Source organism: Guyanagaster necrorhizus, assembly GCF_019112545.1.
Source record: "Guyanagaster necrorhizus MCA 3950 unplaced genomic scaffold BT62scaffold_28, whole genome shotgun sequence".
In the NCBI taxonomy this organism is placed as follows: Eukaryota; Fungi; Basidiomycota; class Agaricomycetes; order Agaricales; family Physalacriaceae; genus Guyanagaster; species Guyanagaster necrorhizus.
In genome coordinates, this window is record NW_025064907.1 from 211999 (window position 1) to 236108 (window position 24110).

The following is a 24110-nucleotide window of genomic DNA, read 5'->3' on the forward strand; positions in this document are numbered from 1 at the left end:
ATCTTAAACTTAAAAAAATTAAAACCTTAGAGAGTCCCGATCTCAATGTTAGTCACTAACGCTGTGCCAAGCCAGGGAATGAATCTATATCCATACAGGACTATTAGTCCCGGCCTGCCCGCTTTTATTTCCAATTCTGTACGAAAATGGCTCAGGGCCTGGGCTTTAACTTTAATTTCGGGGAAATGTCCGACATCTTTCGGCGACTCCGTCATGGATATCAAAAAATTCATTGCTCTATCTATAAAGTGAAAGCAAAAATATCCCTAGCATCAGATAGCGCTCAGAAAATTTTTTTTCAAGCGACCAGTACTGGATTAAGACATCCAGAGCGAGAAACAAGTTCGGAAGTCTTGCGCCAAGAACCCATGCATGTCTGGTTAGACTGGAGATGTCGGTGGTGATCACGGAGAATTTTGATTCTCTAGCTCAAGTTCCGTTCGTCAGGTCGTGTTTGCTGCGCAGAATTTCTTCGTTGACGGCATGGATAAGGGAAGTATAAGGATTCTGCAACTGGACGGTCAAATCTTCAAGTTAGTCGTCGCAGTCTGCATTATACATGTCCGTTACTCTACTCCACACTACATGCCAAAACACCCGGGGAACTCAGAAGGAAGAACGGAGGGACTGGAACAAGAGGGAAAGAGGATCCTGAGGCCCTGTACCTCCACCGCGTCTTAGTAGTTAGCTTACTTGTTGCGGTTAATCAAATGCTGAGAACAAAAAAAAAAAAACATGGGTGGGAAAGCGGTGACGTATTTGTTTGCCGTGGCTTCGCTGATAATTTGATAAATCCGTAGGTACGTAGGTAGCATTACACGGCACGGTCCATCCAAGGGACGTAATTGGTTGAATAACAGAAATCACTGCAGGAATTACGCCAAGTACAAAAAAACAAATTACTCAGAGAAACATTAGACTGACACAAAGAAGGGAAGTAGGCTGGGAAAAGTTTGGTGTGATAGCGGGTTTGACATGTATACAGTAGAAATGTGGATACAAAAGATACCTATCTTATGGCGACGGCAATCTCTGCGGATTCGGCAACGCAGCCTCCTTTATCAGCCTAAGCTTTCCCTTCGCCTTTGCAAAGTCCTCAATCTGTTGCTGCGCCCTCGACGACTTCGTACTATCAGCTTCAATCCTTCTTCTCTTCGGCTTCTCCTCCCTGTCATCCTCATCCTCATCCTCATCCTCTCTCTCCCTCTTCCTGCTCGGATCCACAGACTTCACAAACGCCATCATATGCTTCCCGACCTGCGAATTCAACCGCATCGTACCCTGAAAAACCGCCCTGGCGTCGCTCCTCATTTCCGCCACCAGATCAGAGAGCTCCCGTCCGTCCGACACCGCATTGGCCAGCACCCCGATGAACACCACCTCAACCGGTGACACCTTGTCCTTTCCCTTGTCTGGCACGCTCACTTCCGCCATCCGCACAAGCGTCTCCTCCATCTTCGTCCGAAACGCCTCTGACATCTCTTCGTCAGCTTTCAACCACTTCGTAAGCTGAGACGGCTCGATAAGAACGTTGTTCATCTTGGGGTACTTTGCCAGCGCATGAGCCAGCGTAACGAAGCAGCGGAAGTCAGTAGCACGCGATCGGTCGAAAGGGATATTATCAAGTGGATGGGTGGCCATCAGTTCACGTATGACCTGGACACGCGGACCGCTGACCGCTTGCAGTTTCTCTGCATAGGGGGAAAAAAAAGTGAGTGGTTAGAGGGGTGGATGTCTTGAGGGCGTACCTGCAGGAGTCAGTGCCACACCTAGCTGAACACGCTGGAAGATGTCACGTTCGCCGTCGTCCGTCAAGTCTGAATACTCCACGCAGACAATTTGTTTGTTCGCAAAAATGCGCCGCAGTGACTCGGGGAGAATAGTCTTTTGCCTGCCGGGAACTCCTGGGTGATCCCTATACCAATACTTTCGGCCTGTGTCACTAGGTAATGTAATGTCAGTAGCAGCTAAGGGAAAGACGACGCGAACACGAATTGAACGCACTGATCTCGGTCTGCAGGACATTGATGGCAAGCCAGTTAGCAGTAGAAGAGAAGACATACTGAACAGTTCGTACGTGGTATCTGAACGGAGACCAATAAGTATAGAAATTAGAGAGATAAGACAAAGACATTTACGAAACCCTCCATGAACCTGCAAGGGGAGCAAAAACGGTTGCTCTCAGTTGGGTGTTGCAGCAGCAGAATTTGAAGCCTGTACGCACCGGTGGATCGAAGTCAACCGCTGCTTTCCATCAATACACGTCCTCCTCTCAGTCCCATCCTCAAATGTATTCACCGCTGCCCAACCAACATCAATTCTCGGGTGGCACGAACGAGACGAGAACAAAATAAACCATACCGAAGATAACAGGAGGAATATAAAAGTTCCGCAGAATAGAATCGACCAGGCCTGTTTGCTTGTTTTCTTTCCACACCTCGCCTGGGCATAGTTCGTCAATGGTGGCACAAGCCAATCATCGAAGAACAGGCGTACCGCGTTGATACTCGGGGTCTAGATCGATATCATTATTGAGAATCTGTTCGTATAGAGCTTGCGCAGTGTAGGTTGTCGCCCGAGGTACTTTAAGCGCGTTGGATAAACGGTACTCTTCAGGTTCGTTCTTCGGTGGATTCGAAGTCGGCTTGGATGATAAAGTCGGCTTGGATGATGAAGCCGCCGGGATTTCGTCGCCTGATTCTGAGTGGCAGGAGCCCTCGTCGTCAAGAGTCATCTTCAGTATTATAAGAGATGGTGGTCGAAGACCAAGGTCGTAGGAGTTTGAAAGCGAGTCACGTGATGAAATTGGCCCGCTTTTGGCTTGCTCAGTTGCTGGTTAGAGAAGGCCTGGGCACTGCCCCGCCTGTTAGAAACGATACCCGTCACTCTGACGCTCAGATATCTCTACCAGAGTGTACGCGAACCAGCACTGAAACAATGGCAAGTAATATCAAGGTGTGGTCTTCATTTACGTATCTACCTATGCTTTGTAAAAACCTACTATGGAACTCACCATCGCACCAGCCACCTTTACTTCCGATACGCCTCGTGGTAAAGCGCCTCCTTACTCTTCGCCAAAGCACCCAACACTTTAGCCCTCCACTCACACATTTCCGGTACCTTATCTTTCATCCACGGATGATGGGGTGCGTTCCTCATCGTCATCCTCGCCTCGACGTCCACTTGCAGGAGGCAGTCCATAAAATCTTTCGCTACGCACAGTTCCAATCATAAGCCGGCAGTATAAAGAGCCAGATCAGAACATATATTACCTTCAGAACTAACATCCGATTCGTCCAACAAAGACCACTCAATCGTCGGCCTAGCGGCTGCTTTTTTGTCTGTAGGCAGGGTGCCCGTGAGCCTACCGATAAAATGTCAATGAGCGGAATCGAAAGAAAGAGGAGATCCCACATCGTGAATACGACCACCCCCATGCTCCAACTATCTGCCAGATAATCATAACCCTCAACTCGTGCCCTCTTACCAAATGTCTCCGGGGCACGGTAAGCCGAAGACCCACAGTTCGTCTATACAGACATCATCGATCAGCGACAACTAACTTCAAGGCCGACGGCGGTTCACGCACATGAAGCATAGTAAGGTGATCCACAACTTTAGCCAGCCCAAAGTCGGCTATTTTGACCAGAGGAGGAGTATCTCTGGTTAAGAGAATATTCTGGAATGACTAGTGAGAGGAATCCATGTAGAGGAGACTCTGAATTACCTCAGGCTTAAGATCGCGATGAGTGACGCCGCAATCGTGGAGGTACTGTCAGATGAGATAGAAGATTAGTGTTCAAGCGACTTGTACAAGTAGAAGGGTAGACCCACCCCAACCGCATCGCAGACCTGCCAAGCGATATGCCTCGTCGTACCTTCGTCCTGGGTCAGACCGTTGTTAATAGCATCCAGCAGATCACCCCCCTCAACCAGCTCCATGACCATATCTGACGTAGAGTATAAGGAACAGTGCTACCCAACGTTAACAAACCAAAGACTCACTGATCGATCCGTCACTCTCATGATGAAACACATCCTTCAACGCACAGATATTCGGATGGTTAAGGTTACTCATGATATTGACTTCCCTGGCCATATTGACGCGCATAGTTTTGCGTGATTTCCCAATGGTTTTGGGCAGTTTTATGATCTTGACGGCAACAAACTCTCCGGTCGCTAAAGACATTCCTTTGTTCACAGTGCCAAAGCTACCTTCGCCGATTTGGTGGGCTAGTTCGTAGTGCTCGTATAGTTCGCCACGGTCATATTCGTCCAGGCACGTCTTATGGGTGTGAAAAATAAAGCCTACAGGACAGGCGTGAGCATCAACAAAAAAAGGCCAAGAAACACAGACGTACGATAATCTTCCTCGTCCTGTGGCATTGTCGTACCAAACGCAATTTCGTCTCCATCCTTTAGGATGCATAATTTGTTCATACCGAGCTTAACGCCGTTGACCTTAGGCCCAACCATTCATCAGAGAAGCGACCCCAGCAATAGAAAAACCGGTTCACCCAAGTTCCATTACTGGAATAATCAGTCACAACAACTGTCTTGTGATCCCATCGAATCTCGCAGTGGCGATTACCTACGTGACATCAACAAGAAGTTCCCAACAGTCGAAGTTTTTTGGTTGTACTCACTAATTCTCAGCCCAGGAAGAACGATATTATTCGTCGCCGGATTCCGCCCAATTTTGATGAGGCTTGTGAGCGTGAAAAAGTCGATGCGGAAGAGGTTGGCGGAGTTGCGTGGATGGAGGGAGCCCCAGAGGTCGTGGTCGATGAAATTTGGAGCATCCATTAGTGCGCGGTGGACGAAGGAGGTCAATGGTACGAAGCGTTTTTATGCAGCCAGACCAATGTTTGGCATGTTTGGACGCAATACTGCAGATGCCACTGGAAACGTGTGCTTTGTCCTTCATGGGGAAACTTCCAGTTCTTGATTGGTACGCAAGACACACGGATGTCACCACTTCACACCGTCGAACCTGAAGAGTTCGTCAGTAAGGGCAACTTAAATTCGGCGACAGGTCCCTCTTTATCAGAAGCAGGCCAATGTGTTGTCGTCGAGATCTTGAGAGGCCATCGCCTCCCAAAAGACCTTCAACATTGAAAAACGAAGGTAGCGCTTGTTTCGTAGAAGTATTCACGCACCAAAGATTCGTCCTCTCCAAAGAGTCAAGCTACCCACCAAGGAGTTAGCAGACCGCAAGACGAGTGTTGCAATTGACCGGTCTTAGCACAGACACTTTGAAACGATTCGCTGCGGCCTCTGTCTTCAGATACCCAATATCTGACCATTTCATCCTATTTCCATAGTAATAGACACATTTGAGTAAATTAAGATAAGCATAAGAGTGGTATACGTACAAGAAAGAACCGTTTCCTCTATCCCGGACAACCGAATTTTGGCACACACTCGTTACGCCTGCCTCTGGTCGACTTGAGGATTTCAGTATTATTGCCGCTGGCCCCCAAAGCGGGGCTTGTTGATGGTTGCGCGAGGCAAGGAGAAGATGACATGACGTAAGGAAGGAAGGATAGCTTGTCCGTATTTGCTAATCACCTCATCACGATTTCTCAATTCTTAGTTCAGTTCGCTCATCATCGGTCCCGCTCGCCTTTGTATTTAGTTCACTGTAACGGCTCATTTCTTCAGAACGACAAATCTTATCGCCTTCCCTATAAGCTCAATCGCATACACTCATCCAAGTCAGCCTCGTGCTCAATTCCTTCGGTCAACATCATGAACGCATTCGGGGAGGTAAGATTTCTTGTAATTCTGCACCCCCAATCACTTAATGTCATTTGAATAGGCTTGTCCTGCCTGCCAGCACACACTGACCGCGAATCTTGACAATTACGAACGCATTTTATCCGCCAACGATTTTTCGGTCCCCGATAAGCTGGGCCCGTACATAAACAATAATTTCTATCCTGCATCAGCCGACTGTATCGAAATCCAGCAGACCCTTGGACGGTTAACTAAAAACTTCTCATGCTTTGAAGAATTGTTTGCCCATCAGCAGAATGCCATCTCGCAGGTTACGTTCATTCTAAAAAAATACGAAGAAGCATATGCGAAAGCACGCTCTGAACAGCTCCGCGTACAAGAAATCATAGACCGACACGAATACGCACTTTCATCTCCCATTCGTTCCTTACCAGATTATCTCCTCGTAGTCATCTTCCAGCTCGCCTCTCCTAATGCTGCGTCGGTGGATCAGTTTCCTTGGATTGCGACTAGGGTGTGTAGGTGTTGGAGAGATGTTGCCCACTCCAATCCCATCCTGTGGTCAGAGTTTCGTGTGGATGTTTTATGCATCCCTCCACCGTTTTCCCGTGGCGGTCCGAGCTGGTTCGCCGGGCGAAAGCTGGACCCCCTGTCCGCACTTTCCATGCGCAGCGAAATATATAAGAGCGTTCTCGACCAGGCCCTCAAATACTCCGAGGATGCACCTCTTACTTTCTCATTCGATTTCGAATTCCCAACCTTCTCTCCAGAACAAACGACTATCTTAGGTTATTTGGATGGGTTCATTGATCAAGCAGCACGATGGCGAAATGCCAAAATCCATATACGAGGCCCCCTTTGCGAATTCCTTACTCTCACCAAAAGCTCCTTTCCAATGCTTGAAAGTCTTGATCTCGACGTGCAGGACAATGATCCGTCAATTCCGGCCGATATCTTCGCCAGCGCTCCGAACCTGTGCAACGTTTTCCTCAGGCTCGCTCAAGCCGAGTTCATCCTTCCGTGGGAACAGCTGAAAGAGCTATCAATCTTCTCCCGTTCCTTATCGAAGAACTACTATTTGCAAATCTTACACAGTGGGCCTCGTCTCGAAACACTGCGTCTTGAAATGTCAATTCGGGCCAAGTCGACCGATGACAGCTGCGCATATCCTGTGACCACACTACCTTATCTTCGAGTGCTCGAAATTGATTCAGGAATGATGTCGTTTTTCGATTCCATACTCCTTCCCAAGCTCGTCTCCTTAAAAATTTGCGGAGACGAAGACAACATGGTACCTAAATTAACCTCCTTAATCCAGAGATCATGTTGCAATGTGGAGAAGATTTCATTTTATTTTGTCTTTGTTAGGGCTGAATTCACTCAGCTTTTCCGCCTGCTTCCTTCTTTGACGTCGCTAAGCGTAAACTCACCGTGTTCCCTGAACAAATTCTTCTTCCACGAGATGGCACAGTCATCACTAGTCCTCCCTTCCCTCACGGATTTGAGTATATATCGTGCCGACATCACCTATGACTACGTGACAGCCATTATCGAAATGTTGACAGCTCGTCAGAGTTGTCTGAAGCAATTTCGATTAACAATGAACTTCGGGACGGGATGCTGGATGCTGGATGCACGAGTTGGTCCTAGCGGATGGCTAGCATCGTCAGAAGAAGCACAGCTACGGGCATTATCGAAGGGGGGGATGAAGATTGAGATTGGAAGATACGAATCCTGGCATTCTGATGTTTCCTACTTCGATCTAGACGCAGACGATTAAAAAGCCTCTGATTCCGGGTCGCCGGTCTGCTTGACGCGTTGGAAGGAAATGCTCTTGATGTTTCGACGCCGTGGACTCACGATTCGGGACAGCTACTGTTTGAAGGTATACGAGTGAAAAGGAATAACAGCGTAGAATAACGATCCGTGGGATATCTCACAAAGTGTCAATTTGGGTACATAATCGACGTTTGTTTCTTCAATGGCTACAAGCACGTCTGGGCAGAGAGCCCGAGAAGGATATATGATAGTCGAGGGATCAAGTCCGACCATTTTGGCTTAGATTTACATCCAAAAAGGATTTGCTCCTGATCGGCGCTTTAACGTGAACAGTGACCGCCACCTTCTACTACATCGCGTCAAGGAATTTTTATTGGTCGGAGCCATGTTTGTAGGTACCTGGGCCGCCGGCGTTGCAGCATTCATTAACACTGCTCCAGACAGCGATGAAATACTAGCAGCATGGAACAGATACTGCAGTCGGTATTTTCGTTTCTCTTCGTCAATCCGAGTCAGCACTCGGCGCCACGCCTGACCTGACCATTCACTTACAGACATCGGCATAACAACCATCCCCCCAGTTTCGGCGTCTGACTTGGCTTACGCGTTCAAAAGCAGCAGGAGGTATGCTGATCGTCTCTATTCCTTGCTCGTTCTTTGGCGACAATCCCTTCTGTCGACTTCCGAGACGACCTCTGTTTGTCTCCCCGCCCTGTAACCATGTGTGTGAGGGCTCTATAGAGTTGCAGGCGCATCTTCGACATGATGTACACCTGAAACGCGGAGAAAGATGTCTAAAGAGTCTGTTCAGAGTCCTGTCCTGCGTTATCATTATTTCTGGACCGTCCTCCGAATCTTATCGGAATCCACAGAAATACAGCCATAGCATTCTATTGTCGACATCTCCTTCCGATTCTGCTACGTATCGACTGTTCCCAGCCAGACCTTGGGACGGCGAAGGGCGCGTTGTTCGCATCCGTTCTCATGCGGCCCAGCGCTTGCAGCATGAGGCTGGGCCAGTGTCATGGCTGAGCGAGTCTCTGAGTTGCGAGCTCTCTCGCTTCCTATTCATCCGACGCAGCAATAAACGGCGGGTGTTCCGTTGTTTTGTTCGAACCTACTGAACGGAGAGATTTTCCAGACGAAAACATGGCGTGCCCCCGCACTCAAACTCTACTAGGCTTGCAGGATCATGGCTACGATGATAGTTGTCGTTGCTTGTGTTGCTCCAGCTTGGCTTGGAACCTTCTTCTCAATGTTATGATCTTGCCGTATGCGTGGCGGCATACGTAGAGACTGTTCTGTTGTTCTGGCGACGATGCACCCATCATATCCTCCAACCGTCGATGTCAGAATGGGGCTTTATGAGCTCATACCTTCTTTCGGAGCCGATGAGAGCAGACACGTAGATAATTTTCCCAGTTTCTTCATCATGTATTTATTTCTGTACACTTGTTCGGGAACGCTTTGGAAACGCTTCTGCTTCGGCGGTTCGGGTCCGAAATGCCGTTCGGAAAGACAGAATGAAGCTCTAGCCTGAACGGCGAGGACGATGCGAACCCGCTACAGAAAGTACGCGATTCTCTGGCGTTCATGTAGCATCCGCGGCCGTATCCGATGATCATCGGACCTCGGCCAGATCAGTGTAATGTGTCTGATCGCGCCATCGTGCACTCATCGCACAACACCTGACCCAGGCCATTTTATAATAATTGCATTGCAGTTTCATCTCTATCAGCTGGCTCTTCCAGTCCAAAATGTCGTCAAGTCCAGCTTCAGAAAATTTCTCCTCAATACCGATTCTCGACTATTCCTTAGCTGCCTCTGCGAGTACTCGATCGCAACTTACCTCCGAGCTCCGCAACGCCGCTATCAATGTAGGCTTTCTCTATCTATCGAACACGAATGTGGACCCTGTTCTTGTCGAAGAACTCGTTTCGTACGTTCCTCGACTATTCGCTCTCCCCCAAGAAGCGAAGGAAAAGGTCCGAATGCGCAACTCGCCTCATTTTCTGGGGTACTCTCAGTTCGGTGCGGAGTACACCAAGGGGAAGGTGGATATGAGGGAACAGTTTGATATCGCCACGCCCCATAACTGTCGATGGAAGCCTGGAGATCCAGATTACAAGCGTTTGTGGGGTCCGTCTCAGGTAACGTGCCATATTTGCTCCGTTGCCGTTCCTACTAAAAGCGTTCCTCAGTGGCCTGACGAGGACTTGATTCTCGGATTCAGAGCGACGCTAGAGAAATACCTCGAGCAGGTACAGGAATTGGCGGATAGTTTCGTCGGGGTGCTGGCTGAGGCGCTCGGGCTCGGCCCGGATGGGTTATCGCGGTTTTACGACGCGCCTGAGCTCATGCAGCATCGGAGCAAGATAGTGCAGTACCCGGTGGTCAATGAGCGTTCGCCGTCGAATCAGGGCGTAGGGCCGCATTATGATGCAGGCTTTTTGACTATAGTGCGCGCCGATCCCTTATCAAGTGTGGGTTATTCAACTGACGTCTGATCTGCGTACTAGCTACTACAGGCATCGGATCACCCGGGATTGCAGGTACAGAATCTGGCGGGGGAGTGGATCGATGCTTCCCCGGTGCCGGGAACTTTTGTGGTATCGTTACAATGTTTTTTTTCCTGTCGTTACGGAGGGGGTTTACGGTATTCGTAGGTCAACTTTGGACGAGGTGAATCTGACATGATCTGCTGCGCCACACGATCTCGGGTTCTGACGAAGAGGTCTAGCGCTGGAGTTCGCCACTCAAGGCACTGTGCGCGCCACATCCCACAGGGTCCTCTCACCTCCTTTAGGATCGACGAGCCCTAGATATTCGATACCTTTCTTCCATAATATTGGGCTAGACGTCAAAGTGACCGATCCTGCGTACACTTTGAATTGTGCGTTTACCTAATGTTATTATATACTGGTGTTTACCCTCACTTGCATATCCGTAGTCCCAGAGGAGATCCTGAAACTACGCGACGCGAGGGGAAAGCTGCCGGACTCGGATTGTTAGTACCCTTATGCCTGCATGTCTTTCCGTTAACGTTTTCTGGACTTGCGTCCTTTTAGCCGTGAACTTCCCTGAATTTTCTACGCAGACTTCTGGGCATGTCAACCTTGTGGGCAGAGTGAAGTTTGTCTACTTTCTGCCTTCTGTCATTCATTCTAGAGTCGGCTAACCATGTTTCAGGAGCCACCCTGACGTCGGGGAACGACATTATCCTGCACTTTTCAAGCAGATATTTCCCGATGGTTTGCCTGCGCATGGGACGGCCTACTGAGTTGGAAGACTAGGTTATGGAAAACATACATATCTGGCATCCCTTTGGGAGTGCGGAAAGAAGTAAGCAGCTCAAGATTTGTATAGTAAACACGAAGAGAACTCCAAAGATGCACCTGACGTGGAACAGCACTCCGCTGGTATCGCATACTGATTTAATTTCAATTGCCGATACGGAGGATGGTCATCCATCACGGTGACTCGGAATCGGCACGAGGATAATCATATTCCGCCACGCACTGTGCTTCGATTGCCAGATATCAGTGACCCTGCAGTTGTGGGATGACATCGACATCTGCTGTCCGCAAGATTCCAAAAGTATTCGATACTTGGTTCTGGCCGCGACGGGGAATGTCGTACCGTACTTGGACCCCCCCACGAAACGAATTTGAGCTCTCTGGGTGGGCAAAGCTTATCGGCGACAGGAAGCCGGACAGATATTCGTTAACTGTCCCATGTCATGACTTTTTCTTTCGTATTGGTGCCACTGACAGTGATAATGTCCAGATGAACAACATGAGGCCTGTTGAATGTCAACTGAGACGTGCGAGTATTGAATTTGAATACAAGGTAGGGATTTTTGCCGGTGGCCACGGGCCTAGAGGGAAGTAAGTGTATGGTCTTAGGAGTACTACCATCCGTGAAAAAGTCTAATATGAACTTGGTACTAGCTTGCGTTTTCTCGGGCCGACTAAGGGGGATCCGCAACTGGCTCTTAGATATTCAGGAAGGTAGGGGGATGTTGAGTCAGCAGCGTAGACGTAAAATGATTGAAATCATCAACTACTAATCTATTGCTAATGAGGATGGCTCTCATTGGTCCATACGCGTCATCGATGCTGCCCAGGACGAACGGGTTTCGTATTATTCTTTCCCGCGACACTCGAAGAAAAACGTGGCAATCTGCCGAGAGTCGGGCGGGATTGAATGGGGCGGGATCCCGATCTGAGTCAGCAGGCCAGTACCCGAAACGCGTCATGCCGCGCTTCGAATCGGTCGGGCTCCGAGTCGGACTTTGTTCAGTTCAAAACATATTGTGTCCGAGTTGCACGGTTGTGTATGCTGTTGGTCCGTCAAGGACCGGTATCTAAAACAAGGAGACGCGATCTTGTTAGAGGTATAATAGGAGGCACCCGCCGGTCCATTTTCGTGTGATGCTTAATCTCTTGTCTTTGTGTAGGGGGCGTTCCTTCGATACAGGTCACAGGTGCCTTCGTCAGATCATCAGGAAGGAGGACATATTAGGCACAAGAACGGTGTTTTTTGGGTGAACTTGCACCTTGTGAACGGGCTGATTGCACCAATAAAGTCAATCAAAGCATCAGATCTATCAGAATAGGCAGGTATACACGCGCGTGCGAGCCCAGAATTCGAATTTGATGTGGGGGCGACCGAGAACATTGTAACAATTCATTTGGATGGAAACCCGTTTCACTGGGAACCGGCCAGGAGGGACGAAAAGACATGGCCAGGCTGGGATGGGTCCTCATTGGCAAAAGACAATGGAAATCAAGGTTAAGAATTTTGTCTATTATCTTCTATGGACAGAATACATTATTATAGGAGGTGAGTGTTGAAAGATCATTTAGCCAATCGCATCAGGGGAGGTCAGCCGAAATAGGATAATGATCCCAAACAAATACACATAAATGACCGATGTGGCTGAATAGTAAGCCGAGGGAGCCGACTTTCACTTGTTTTTCCCGACGTCGTTGCTTTTTTTCTTGCTTTGGCCCAGCAGCCACTTCCATCCATTCCTTCACTTTATCCCCTTAATCCTATTGCCGAGCCCCAATGGGTTGTGTACAGTCTACTGGCGTTGACGAGGAGGCCAAGGCCCGTGCGTACCTGTTCATCTTAACTCCAGTGGCAACAGCTGACAGGTCTGTAGGCAACGATGAAATCGAAAACCAGCTCAAGCGGGACAGGATGATGGCGAAGAATGAGATAAAAATGCTATTGCTGGGTGCTGGAGAGTCTGGAAAGGTCCGTGTCTGATATGTTGCGCGATAATGGGACCGCTCAATAGGAGGATTGCCGCTGTTATAGTCGACGGTGTTGAAGCAGATGAAACTTATCCACCATGGCGGCTACAACGACCAAGAGCGAGATTCTTACAAGGAAATCATCTTCTCCAACACTATTCAATCCATGCGGTATGATGCTGTTATGGCCCCTAAAAATAATTCTGATGGCGTTTTAGGGCGATTCTCGAGGCCATGCCGCAGCTGGACCTTTCTCTCGCGCCCCAAAACGATGCTCGTCGTGCTACTATCCTCGCATTGCCTGGTCAGCTTGAGACTGACGTGCTTCCCCGGGACGTCGTTGATGGTATTCGGTCGTTGTGGAGGGACCCTGGCGTCCGGGAAGCCGTTCGTCGCTCACGGGAATTTCAACTGAACGACTCGGCCGTCTATTATTTCAACTCACTCGACCGCATGGCTGGTCCTGGTTACATGCCAACAGACCAAGACATCCTTCGGTCGCGGGTGAAGACGACTGGCATTACGGAGACGACGTTCAAGGTTGGAGAGTTGACGTACAAGCTGTTTGATGTCGGTGGTCAGCGTAGTGAGCGGAAGAAGTGGATTCACTGCTTCGAGAACGTCACGGCATTGGTCTTCTTGGTCAGTTTGAGCGAATACGATCAGATGTTGTACGAGGATGAAAGCGTGGTACGTCTTAATGCTGTCTTCTCTGTCGCTTCCCTCACGGTTATTTGAAATAGAACCGTATGCAAGAGGCTCTCACGTTGTTTGACTCGATATGCAACTCAAGATGGTTCGTGAAGACGTCCATCGTACGTACATCCATTTTCTGACCTCCATTTTCTTCCCCTGACGGCTTTTAAAGATCTTATTCCTCAATAAGATTGATCTGTTTGCCGAGAAACTGCCGCGGTCACCGCTGAGCGATTACTTCCCTGACTACACAGGTGCGTGAGCTGTCGTTTCCATCTTCTACTGGCTGACCCTTGTTTCCAGGTGGCGACAACTATGATGCGGCTTGTGATTACCTTTTGCACCGGTTCGTCAGTCTCAATCAGAGTGCTGCGACCAAGCAGATATATGCACACTATACTTGTGCTACGGATACACAACAAATCAAATGTATGTCAATTTCGCCCTGACTGTGCCACTGTTCTCACTCGTCGGTCCGCAGTCGTCCTAAGCGCAATTCAGGATATCCTTCTGCAACTGCATCTTCGGGAATGTGGATTGCTATAGAATCAAGTGCACCACTACCCGGGTAGAGGGTGGATACTTCCTGTTTTTTCCCTTTATTTCTTTTGTTGTCATTTTGGTCATACCACAGTATAGTTACATTATTATTGCCTGCTTACGCATCCCATGACCATGGGCCATCATCTTACGAGGATCACATTGTTTTGTTTTTGATTGATTTATATTCCGCCATAGTTACTCTGTGTGCCTCTTCATTGCTACCCAATACCAGCCACATTCCTCGTTTCGAGTCCCTCGTTTGTTGTTCCTGTTGATCCTCTACACCCTATGTTACCTTTCTGTTTATCTTAAGCATATATATCGTACAGTCTAACAACAAATGAACGCGGAGTTTGTTCAGATGTTCATTTGCTTGGTGCACAATGAGGTCGTGTAGCGCCCTTCATTCGCTCTAGCTACTGTACCGATGTCGGTGGGCAGTAATGGATATTCAGATTTCCAAGATGTGGCTCATGGAACGTCAGGTTGGCTGTCACAGAGTGGCAATGGCACATCCTGCCTGCGCCTCTGTGTTGTACCTCGCACGTGGAATGTCTTGTCCCTCAAGGCATGTTACCGAATCGGACTGGGTCTCGAACAACTCGGGGCTTGACTACTTTCATGTCTCTCGTCCAGTCTCATCTACCTTCGTTTAGGGTGCTACCGTACTGTTGCTTCTCTCGTCTAATTCTGACTGCCGGATCCAGGAAGGGGCTTCATATTGACATAAACGTCGATGAATGTTCCTCACAGAAGGGGGGGGGATTGCACCCGGCACGTGCATCTTTATGTCTTCGGTCGATCGGTTTGGGTTTCGTGTCTCGCCTCGCTACGGTCGGTGCCGTCTTTTCGTTCCCCCCCCCTCCTCCCCCCATCGCGACCCTTCGAACTGTCCCCCTGTTTCCCGAGAGAACATGCCAAGCTTTGGGGGAGGAAAGGATGGCCTTGCAACTGCGACCCCGGCATTGGACTAATGGAGACTTTGTTCCTTCTTACGAAGAGGCGCTGGGATTCTAGAACGTCTGAAGATTCCTTGATATGTGCTATTCCTCGCCAAACTCGGATTATGTATGTGTACTTTTAGTTCTATAATTTGCATTGCCAACTTGTTCTTGAATATCTCTCGATGAGTCTAAGCCGTCCCATATCTATGAGTGGGCTTCGGCGTGATCGTTGATGCGTATGATATTTGCTTCCGTTTGGCCTCCGTTTTCCGTTTTGTAGCCGATCACATAAATACCCAGGTACGATTTTTTGAGCTTCATATGTATCTCTCCCTTTTCCCCACCTTCTCATCACCCCACCTCTCCATTTTTCCCCAATTCCTTGCAGTCGTCAGTGCCCTCATTTCTACCAAGCCCTACCGTCTCGTTTCCACCTTGCGAGAGCTTCGAATTCGAATTTGATGGCTCATCAGAAATGGGTTTTCCCCCTCTTATTCCCGGACGATGAAATACATTTCTGGAAGAGACCAGTAAATAGTACGCCGATCGTGTTCCGGTGAGTGTGGTTAGAACGCCCTGTCAAACAAAACGCTCAATCGGGTCCATAGCTTTCCGGAAACTTTCACCCGGGGTAACCCTGTGAAGAAGAAGAGGTAGAAGGTAGCACTTACCTTCATAAAACGAGGTACTGTACTCTTGATGAACAGCTTGCTTCACGACTCGTCCGTTCCCCCCCTCCCCCCCGCGTTCCTCAGGTGTGTTGCTCGTTCTATTCTATATGGCGTGGCGGCTTATAGTGACCAGTAGCTCCCTCATGCACCCTGTCGATGCCGAATTAATCATGACCGCCGCTAGAGCCTTGCATAGCGCCTCTGCTAGTATACGCGATTCTCACCACTCAAAGCCGAGGAGGATGCTCAGAGATGCCTTCAAGGCGTTGCCGTCTCCGAAACACGCCGCGCCTATCCCTGGGACCCACTTCGGCGACATAGCACCCTGTCCGACTGACGTTCTATCCCCCATTCAACGACTTCCAACCGAGATCCTTACCGACATCTTCCTGCACCTCCACCACGACCGCCCTCAGCTCCCCTTCGTCCATAAAGTCGCTGAAGCTCCTCGCCTGCTCACTTACGTATGCCGAAGGTGGCGCGACATCGTCGACGCCCTCCCCTCCCTCTGGTCTAGCTTTTCTGTCAATCTCGACGCGAATCATGCGAGCCGCGTCACCGCCCTTTCCGTGTTCCTCCGCAATTCCCGAGGCACTCTGCTCACGTTTGACTGCATCATGCATGACATCTCTGACTATGGAGAGCGAATACTCCAGCTGCTCTTCCACGAGAAGCACCGTTGGGAATCAGTCCGAATACTAGGCAAAGGTCAGAACCTCTCACGGTTCGCTCCCATTGGGGGAAGGCTTCCCATGTTGCGGTACCTCAAGCTGATTGTCATCGGACAGCCGGATCGGTTTGTATGTGGCGCGTACGAATTGGCGCCCAGGCTGGATAATGTATTCATCCAGGGCGTGAGACCCGTCGCGCACAGTCTCCGGCTGCCCTGGGCGCAACTGACGAGCTATTTCGCGGAAGAGGATCGGCTCGAAGATCACCTCTCTGTCCTGCGCCGCACGCCAAAGGTGCAGCACTGCCATTTACGGGTGCGCCACCCTTCCTCTGCGGGCGACACGATGATGGGGGCCCCGATCAAGAGATTGGAGATGCGGTGCCTGTCGAAGCTGGTGGTGAATAATGCGAACATTCTGGACCACCTCGTCTTGCCGGCGTTGGAGGACATCACGATCCACCAGTCGCCGCAGAGCATCCCGACCGAGTCGTTGGCTGCGCTTTTGTGCCATTCTGGATGCAGCTTGAGGGCGCTGTCTCTGCGGCTGTTCCCGTCGACCTTTTCTAGCGCGGGCCTTCTTCCAGTGTTCCGGTTCCCAGCGGCGCAGACGGTCGTGACCCTGGATTTGTTGCTCCTTGTGTACCCGTTTGATCTTATTGCCGGGTTGGCGGGCGGGGAGCATGGGCTGTTGCCGAAGTTGCAGGAGCTGGTGGTGAAGATACCGTCGTATCCTTTCCATGCGCCGAGGAAGTTTGATAAGGGGTGTTTGGAGGTGGTGGCGAGGCTGATGAGAAGGTCGGCGTTGCGGAGGGTGTATCTGGAGGTGTACGTTGCGAGGGAGGTTGAGATTCCGAAGGCCATGGCGCCGTGGGTCACTCAGAAGCAGAGGACAGTCGTGGTGAAATGGGAAGCACGACGATAAGATGCGGATGGAGGAACGCATCGTTTGAACGAAATTGGCACGGACATGGATTTTTATTTATGACTGCATTTTTACGACTTACGGTTTATACCCGCCTCCATTGTAACAGCTAGCTATCTTCTTGGTCAAACGGTGTATATGCATACATACATACATACAGCATGTGAAAGGAATCGAATGTATTTTGAAGGTTCAGATTTCTGTTGGGCTGGTCAGATCTGGGGATTTCATCGATTAACAACATCATGGTACCCCTGTCATACTACCAATCACGGCGCCATGGTGATATTCTGCCCATGGGGATGCTGCGTTTATTTAATGTCGAGATGTGTGCATGAAGCAAACTGGGTAAAGTGTATACTAGTGGCGCCGTATGGCATACATCAACTAAGATTCCTCGTACTGCGGGGATCTATCTGCGAAACGTAAACGTATCCCGACAACGGGGTAAGGATATCATCATTCCATAGTGACTTTTTCGCCCAAAGTTGGGGGGCGGGGGGTTCAAGCCATTCAGATCAGATATGGTATACAAGACATAGGGTCCTCCCCCCCTGCTTTTGATCCTATCAGTTCTAACGTTAATCCCGGGTCGAATTAAGTACCATGAGAACTTACGTTTCCCGAGATTGTTCTGGGCCGGGTTCCTGGCTGTGGGTGTCGTCGCTCGCGGGAACGGATAACATCAGGGGGGGTATGCATCTCCGTTGAACAGGCCCAGCAACTATGTATGACGTTCGCCTTATACTGTGCACGGTCGCCATGAGGTTGCGAGTAAAAATACCTTTGCAAGCATCCGGAAGTCCAAGCCGTTGGTGGCTTTCCGCGAAGTCGGGGGGTGTTCGATAACATATGGTCACGGTTTACGAAACGAAGAAGAAGGCTCTGGACGAGGAAAGATAAGAGGACCCGACGTTGATCAGTGCTCGGACTCGGAAGCAGTCTTTGAGTGGTTGGGATTCAGCCTCAGGCGCAATGTTCGCGGGATAGATAGCATCTTCTTGGCTGTCATAACACAAAACATGCCAGTGGAAGACAGTGCTCACGGGGCTAGTGGATTTATCGAGGCATGTTTGGCGAGCGTTTGCTCTATTTGCAATCCTATGAGCGCATTCATGTACTTGGAAAAAAAGCATCATCTCTGACCCAATGCCTTGGCCACACGTAGAGAAACGATGAGTGTTTGCATTGAAACTGCCAGCCAGAGTTGGGCCAAAACGCAATGGTTCTTCGTGGACTTGAAGCACGTGTGGGAACTGGATTCATTACACGCTGATCAGTATCCGATCTCGATGATCGCTACGGTGACCTCGGCAGGAACAAGAAACACCGCTGCCAAAACTGTATCGCGTGCATGACCTTGCTCTTATTCAACTTTCTGGATCTGGATCTGGATCGCAGCTCAAAACTAGTACTTCATTGACGTGCTTCTGTGAGGGACAAACAGGATCGGCGGCTGAGAATTAGAAAGCTGTACAGGGTTTCTGAGATGGACATGAATGACAGGTGCGGTGCAAGGATTGACTCAGGCTCTGTCCAAGTGGAAAAAAAAAAAGCGCGGGAGAAAAAATGCGTACCCTAAAAACGGCTCAACGCATCCGGCATTCGCCGAGAGCTGGCTACAAGCCTGCATCGGTGACGAATGTGCTGCCGATCGGGTCTCCTCCCACCTTTCTGGCGAGTCTAAATGGGCATGCTCCTTCATTCCATCCTCTCATTGCACCTTTCCTTCCTTCTCCCAGTATATGCTCTGCCAATGATCATCAAGCTCTAAAGTATTGCTGAGTACATGGCTGCCAGCCTGAAGAGGGTTACCATTTGATTAGTATGATCTCAGCCAAGAACATTGCTGAAAAAAAAAAAAACTTGACAGACTTTGTACCAAAAAAAGAGAATTACTCATTGAAAGCCTTAGCAAATTGAAATGTTGATGGTTAATGAGTATCATGTTATAACCATGTTCCATACTGATCAATAGCAGTCATATATACCTGTTAAGCCCAAACTCCATGTGACTATCAACACGTGATAAACAGTTTGGTACCTCACACTTTGGGTATGTCCGACTGAGTTCACTGATGTGTTAACAGAGGTGTGTGGTCAAGGCATTGCAAGTCACTTGAGATAGGATGGTAGAGAATAAACTTTAGCTCGAAGCTGGAGTATTACAGCAAGAGCTATGCTACTTAAATACTGTTCTGTTATCATGCTATAAATAAATGTTCACAAAAGATATTGTCTGTCATAGAGCTGTTACCCCTGCTGTTGTCAGGCTCTCCACAAAAGCTGTTGTCTTGCTATTGTGCTGCTGTGGTTGCACTGCCAGTTGGAGATGAAAGAGGTATTGTCTCTCCCTTCACAGCACACAGCAATGCGATAGGAGAGTGACCATCTGGGTTGCTGAGCTAAGCATTCCCACAGTCCTAAGCACTGGCCTAAGTGCCCTGACTAAGCAGAGATAGGAGTCATTTCCAAGGAAAAGAAAAAGAAAATAGGAAAAATTGTAACATTACCCCCTCCTTAAGACCATCATCCTGATGGCTTAATTAGGGAAGTCCTCCTTGCCCTTCAGGAGGTGGCTGATCTGCTGGGCCTCTCGTCGTTTCAACAGCAGGCTTCAAATGAGTCGAAGGCATGGTACATTGCTCTTCACTGTATGTCTCCACCATTTCTGGCTCGTCCATCACATTGCCATCTTCATCGTCCTCTCTAACATGTCCTCTGCTGTCAGCAGGTCGGTTGATGTATATCTGGCTAGATACAACCTTCCTTCCTGTTGTCGTCAGCTCTTGTTTCACAGATATAATATTGAACATGATCCTCTTCATGTCCAAGTTATTGATCCTGTGTTCATAGTCCTGAATGGTGTCATCCACATTCATATATTTTTCATTGACCCATTGGTTTGATTCTGGCCTGTATCCTTTCCAGCTGACTAGATAGTCAACAGTTGTTTTCATGCCTCCACCTTATGTCTTAATCTTTCGGGTCTTGTGGTTAAGCACCTTGTTGATTTCATAATATTCTTCATCATCGATGAGTTTGGCGGGTGGTGGAGGTGGTCTTTCTTGGTTTGGAAAGGCTGGGGCCACATATAGAGTTAATAATGTCTCATTGAAAACATTATGGATCCTTCATGTTGTTGGGAGTTGCAATTTATATGTGGATTTGCCAATTTTGGCTATGACTTTGAATGGACCCATTTGTTTGTCTGCCAGTTTCTTTTTTGGTCATGGTAGATGCAGATTTGTAGTATCTGTTACGATTTTTCCTATTTTTCTTCTATTTTTCCTTTCTTTTCCTTGGAAGTGACCTCTATCTTTGCTTAGTCAGGGCGCTTAGGCCAGCACTTAGGACCGTGGGAAGGATTAGCTCAGCAACCCAGTCAGTCCAACTCATATCACATAGCTGTGTGCTGTGAAGGGAGAGACAATACTCATTTTGTTCTCTAACTGCGGCGCAGCAGTAACAGCACACAGCAGGATAATAGTTTTGTGGAGAGACTAGTCATAGAGGGGGAAACAGCACACAGCAGGACAACAGCTTTTTGTGAATATTTATTTATAGCCGACTAGTATTTAAGTAGCTCAGTCCTCGCTGTAATACCCCAGTCTCGAACTAAAGTTTCACTTCACCATCTTATCTTGAGCTCCAGCTACTTGCAACGCCTTGACCTCACAACACTCTCATCACATCAGTGAACTCAGTCGGACATATCTGAAGTGCAAGGTACCGAACTGTTTATCACATAGTGATTGTCATGTGGAATTTGGGCTTAACAATTAGTTCGAGACTTCTAGCTTCCCTTCTTTAAGCCTAAAAGCTAAAAGAACTGAACACTTCTCACCAACCTCAATCAATCAAAGACATCATATGTCTAACAACGCTGGCTCTATCAACTCCAAAGTCCCCTCTTCCTCCATTGAATTGCTGACCGTTCTTCTAGAAACCTTAACAACAACAATAATCAGGGATTATCAAGCCAGAGATGACACCATCCATTGACTCATCAATGGCCTCTCTGCTGAGGCCCGAATCACCAACCACAGACCCAGACAAGGGTCTGAAGGCATGGGCCAACCAGGTCCTTGCCAAGAGGAGGAGGAACCCCTCTCAGATTCCTCACGAATCCCGACCACTGACTCCGACTTCACCAACACATTGGTGGAAGAAGAGGAGGTCAAGCATAGCCAGCAGTGGGGGAGTGAGCTCGACGAGGAGCACCAACAGTTGGCTGGACTCGGCCAACCAACAGAATGGGGCCCTGCCTCCAGAACCCAGGAACACCGAGAATGGCCTCTGGGTACCGAATGGGATGAAAATCCCGAAGACGACCCCTATGCCCCAGATCGCTGGGATGAAGCCAGGGATGATCAGGATCGAAGTACCGATCCTCGATCAACAGTCACCGAAGGAGGCAGCAGGTCTGCCAGAGGACGAAAGTGGTCCCCAGGGACCGAATGGAACAAGGAGCCCAAGGATGACCCCTATGAGGTCGACTGGTGGGATAACACCACCAACGAAGGAGAAAGCGGTCCAGACGGACCTGTACCCAGCGGGTCAGGGAGCAGCAGCTCCCTGGCAGATGATGAGTCCTCTAATTGGACCATCAAAGTATGCATGGCAACCCAGCCAACACCCCAGATCAGCAATCGAGCCCTTCAAGGGTTCTTGCACAGGAAGCTCACCACTCAATTCCTCAATCATGACTTCTTTGAGGAATTCCGACAATATGCCGAGTGGATCGAAAGAGAGAGAGAGTGGTGGCACAATGCTGAGACCAAAGGAGTTTGGGACCTACTGACCTAGGGGGTCCCATATTGGAAGGACTCCAACGATCCCCAAGGCCTATACTGGCCTGAGGGAAGAAGGAGAAATAGAAGAGGAGGGAAGCCTTCCCTCCGAAAATAGTTGGTGGATGTGGCTGGTGGATGAGGAGTGGGAAGACTGGAAGAGCAGGGAAGAAAGGCATTCAGGGAGTCACCACTACCCTCAGCCAATCCTCAGCAACAATAGGATGCCGCTAGCACCAGGGTTACCCCTGGTACTCCCTGAAGATGAATACTTGCCATTCCCAGTAAGTACTCCACCACCCTGGAGGAGAAGCCCTTCGATGTGCAGTACGACATCTTGGCTCTCCGAGGAAAAGCCAAAATATCCTAACCCCTGGAGGATCCCCGGCTTCCTACTAAAGCCAATGGGAGGACAGCCACCACCCGATGAGGTAACCAATTCAAAGGTAGATGATCCTGAGGCCACAGCACAGGGATGGACAATCAAAGATGGCCGCATCATCCGAAAAGAAGGGCCCCTAATGCCAAGAAGCCTCATCGCTGATGATGGGTCTCTGCATTCTCTTCCCGGACCCCCGATGGACTGGGTCGGCCCTCCTGGGGGGGAACCGCCAAATCCGATGCCGCCTCTCGATCCAAAGGTGCATATACTAAACATCAAACTGACGCTTGGGTGGGACCCCCTTCTCTTCAAGGGGGCCTCAGATGATATTGACCGCTTCCTTTTAGATTGTGACCAATATTTTCAAGTTTTTGCCTCCTACTTCCTCCTCGATGTATACAAGGTCAACTATGCCACCACATACTTCAAAGACAAAGCAAAAGTATGGTGGGTATTACTAGCGCCTACCTTCTGGTCAACCACGAGGCAACACCACCAACTGTCCACATGGCCAGTACTAAAACAGATGATCCATGACAAATTCACGGATCCAGCTGTCCAAGAAGTACACAAGGCCAAGATGAAGGAGTACAAGATGGGCGACAAGGCGGCGCCAGACTACTTCGACGAGTTGGAATGACTCAGGAAACTCGCTGGGATCCGGGAGGACATAGCCGACTCAGGATGCATGGTTGAGTATATGAAATTGGGGCTGCCGCCTCATTACCTAAAGACCATTTCAGACCTCAGCCACAGCATTCTGATCAGCTATGATGAATAGAAGGCAAGAATAGTTCTCATGTGGCAAGAACGACAACGGCAGAAGGCAGAAGCAGCCAACCTGTGGAGACAACACAGGTACCAGGGACAGGGCTCAAAGCCCTCCACCTCCCAGGTGACCATGCCCGCCAGGCCCGGCGGCTCAGCCCCAACTTCCCAAAACGATGGAAAGCGAACCAAAAAGGGCCCAAGTACCGGAAAGGGTAAGCAAATCGATGTGGGTTGCCTCAAGAAGGAGGGGAAGTGTTTCAACTGTGGTCAACCTGGCCACATAGCATGGGACTGCCCAGAGAAGAAGAACAAATGCACAAGAGAGGACATCAGGGTGCAGATTGCTGAATTAATAAAGGAAGACGAAGGCCTCGGGCAGGACGACAAGCCCGAGGAGGGAAAAGATGAGGCCGAGCAGTAGGCGATTCAACTGCCTCGGCCAAGGACAACAGCAACGGGTCACAGCCTGCAGGACAGACTGACATTTTCTCCCCTATAGTTTCCACTAATAGGTCCAAATCATGTGTGCATTCGAATATACCTGACTCCGTTACTCAAAAACCAGAATTGCCTAAGGAACCAACTTCTATGACTCAAGCGCCGATGAAGGGCCGAAGAGGGGCAGAGAGCCCCAAAGGTATGTCTTCATCTTCCTTTCATCAAGCTAAAAAATCAAAACAGATTCAATCACCCTCGGGCTGAACAGGGGTAGAGAACCCCACAGCCTGGCTCAAGCCATTCGATACTGAATGGACTTGGTGAGCAATCAAGGATGCAAAAAATGAGGCTGCAGCAAAGGTCATACTCAAGAATTGGGTACACAAAACCTGTATCAAGGAGGTGATCGATGATATGATCACAGGAATGAGAAAGATGGAAAGGTGCCAAGCTCTTGAATGGCTCGACGAACTACGAGGACCACGAAAATTTATT

At 49.2% G+C, this 24110-nt stretch overlaps 9 protein-coding genes across 9 annotated transcripts; 5 read left to right on the forward strand and 4 right to left on the reverse strand.

The window, feature by feature from the left end:
• Positions 1-332: 332 nt before the first annotated feature.
• BT62DRAFT_376597 (uncharacterized protein) lies at positions 333-745 on the forward strand. Its single transcript, XM_043180699.1, has 2 exons — positions 333-438; positions 498-745. Exons 1-2 carry the CDS (start codon positions 392-394, stop codon positions 679-681), a joined length of 231 nt encoding a protein of 76 aa, XP_043036080.1. The 5' UTR covers positions 333-391; the 3' UTR covers positions 682-745.
• An 80-nt stretch (positions 746-825) lies between these two features.
• Positions 826-2777, reverse strand: BT62DRAFT_935886 (uncharacterized protein). Its single transcript, XM_043187028.1, has 8 exons — positions 2497-2777; positions 2362-2442; positions 2225-2300; positions 2139-2154; positions 2078-2084; positions 2005-2014; positions 1749-1942; positions 826-1691 (listed from the first exon to the last, which is right to left on the reverse strand). Exons 1-8 carry the CDS (start codon positions 2732-2734, stop codon positions 1015-1017), a joined length of 1299 nt encoding a protein of 432 aa, XP_043036081.1. The 5' UTR covers positions 2735-2777; the 3' UTR covers positions 826-1014.
• Positions 2778-3030: 253 nt separating this feature from the next.
• BT62DRAFT_905636 (Pkinase-domain-containing protein) lies at positions 3031-4806 on the reverse strand (the record flags this gene model as incomplete). Its single annotated transcript, XM_043183607.1, has 10 exons — positions 3031-3212; positions 3273-3364; positions 3415-3530; positions 3590-3679; positions 3728-3772; positions 3835-3950; positions 4006-4308; positions 4362-4461; positions 4518-4591; positions 4647-4806. 10 exons carry the CDS (start codon positions 4804-4806, stop codon positions 3031-3033), a joined length of 1278 nt encoding a protein of 425 aa, XP_043036082.1.
• A 794-nt stretch (positions 4807-5600) lies between these two features.
• Positions 5601-7719, forward strand: BT62DRAFT_996527 (uncharacterized protein). The gene is made up of 2 exons (XM_043190586.1): positions 5601-5769; positions 5822-7719. The coding sequence occupies exons 1-2, from the start codon at positions 5752-5754 to the stop codon at positions 7517-7519; spliced, it is 1716 nt and encodes a 571-aa protein (XP_043036083.1). The 5' UTR covers positions 5601-5751; the 3' UTR covers positions 7520-7719.
• A 1448-nt stretch (positions 7720-9167) lies between these two features.
• Positions 9168-10939, forward strand: BT62DRAFT_376768 (Clavaminate synthase-like protein). Its single transcript, XM_043180701.1, has 8 exons — positions 9168-9668; positions 9720-9977; positions 10038-10127; positions 10185-10200; positions 10259-10411; positions 10469-10525; positions 10587-10650; positions 10708-10939. The coding sequence occupies exons 1-8, from the start codon at positions 9276-9278 to the stop codon at positions 10796-10798; spliced, it is 1122 nt and encodes a 373-aa protein (XP_043036084.1). The 5' UTR covers positions 9168-9275; the 3' UTR covers positions 10799-10939.
• Positions 10940-11241: 302 nt separating this feature from the next.
• Positions 11242-11776, reverse strand: BT62DRAFT_1010183 (uncharacterized protein; the record flags this gene model as incomplete). The annotated part of the gene is made up of 2 exons (XM_043177620.1): positions 11242-11511; positions 11585-11776. 2 exons carry the CDS (start codon positions 11774-11776, stop codon positions 11242-11244), a joined length of 462 nt encoding a protein of 153 aa, XP_043036085.1.
• Positions 11777-12346: 570 nt separating this feature from the next.
• Positions 12347-14207, forward strand: BT62DRAFT_935890 (heterotrimeric G-protein alpha subunit, GPA1-like protein). Its single transcript, XM_043187029.1, has 8 exons — positions 12347-12637; positions 12689-12783; positions 12847-12953; positions 13001-13472; positions 13526-13597; positions 13651-13732; positions 13782-13907; positions 13960-14207. The coding sequence occupies exons 1-8, from the start codon at positions 12592-12594 to the stop codon at positions 14022-14024; spliced, it is 1065 nt and encodes a 354-aa protein (XP_043036086.1). The 5' UTR covers positions 12347-12591; the 3' UTR covers positions 14025-14207.
• A 1258-nt stretch (positions 14208-15465) lies between these two features.
• Positions 15466-17286, forward strand: BT62DRAFT_376865 (uncharacterized protein). The gene is made up of 3 exons (XM_043180702.1): positions 15466-15521; positions 15574-15720; positions 15770-17286. The coding sequence occupies exons 2-3, from the start codon at positions 15665-15667 to the stop codon at positions 17229-17231; spliced, it is 1518 nt and encodes a 505-aa protein (XP_043036087.1). The 5' UTR covers positions 15466-15521; positions 15574-15664; the 3' UTR covers positions 17232-17286.
• A 312-nt stretch (positions 17287-17598) lies between these two features.
• Positions 17599-18321, reverse strand: BT62DRAFT_1079189 (uncharacterized protein). The gene is made up of 4 exons (XM_043179460.1): positions 18278-18321; positions 18016-18228; positions 17850-17955; positions 17599-17797 (listed from the first exon to the last, which is right to left on the reverse strand). The coding sequence occupies exons 2-4, from the start codon at positions 18081-18083 to the stop codon at positions 17750-17752; spliced, it is 222 nt and encodes a 73-aa protein (XP_043036088.1). The 5' UTR covers positions 18084-18228; positions 18278-18321; the 3' UTR covers positions 17599-17749.
• Between the last annotated feature and the right edge of the window lie 5789 nt (positions 18322-24110).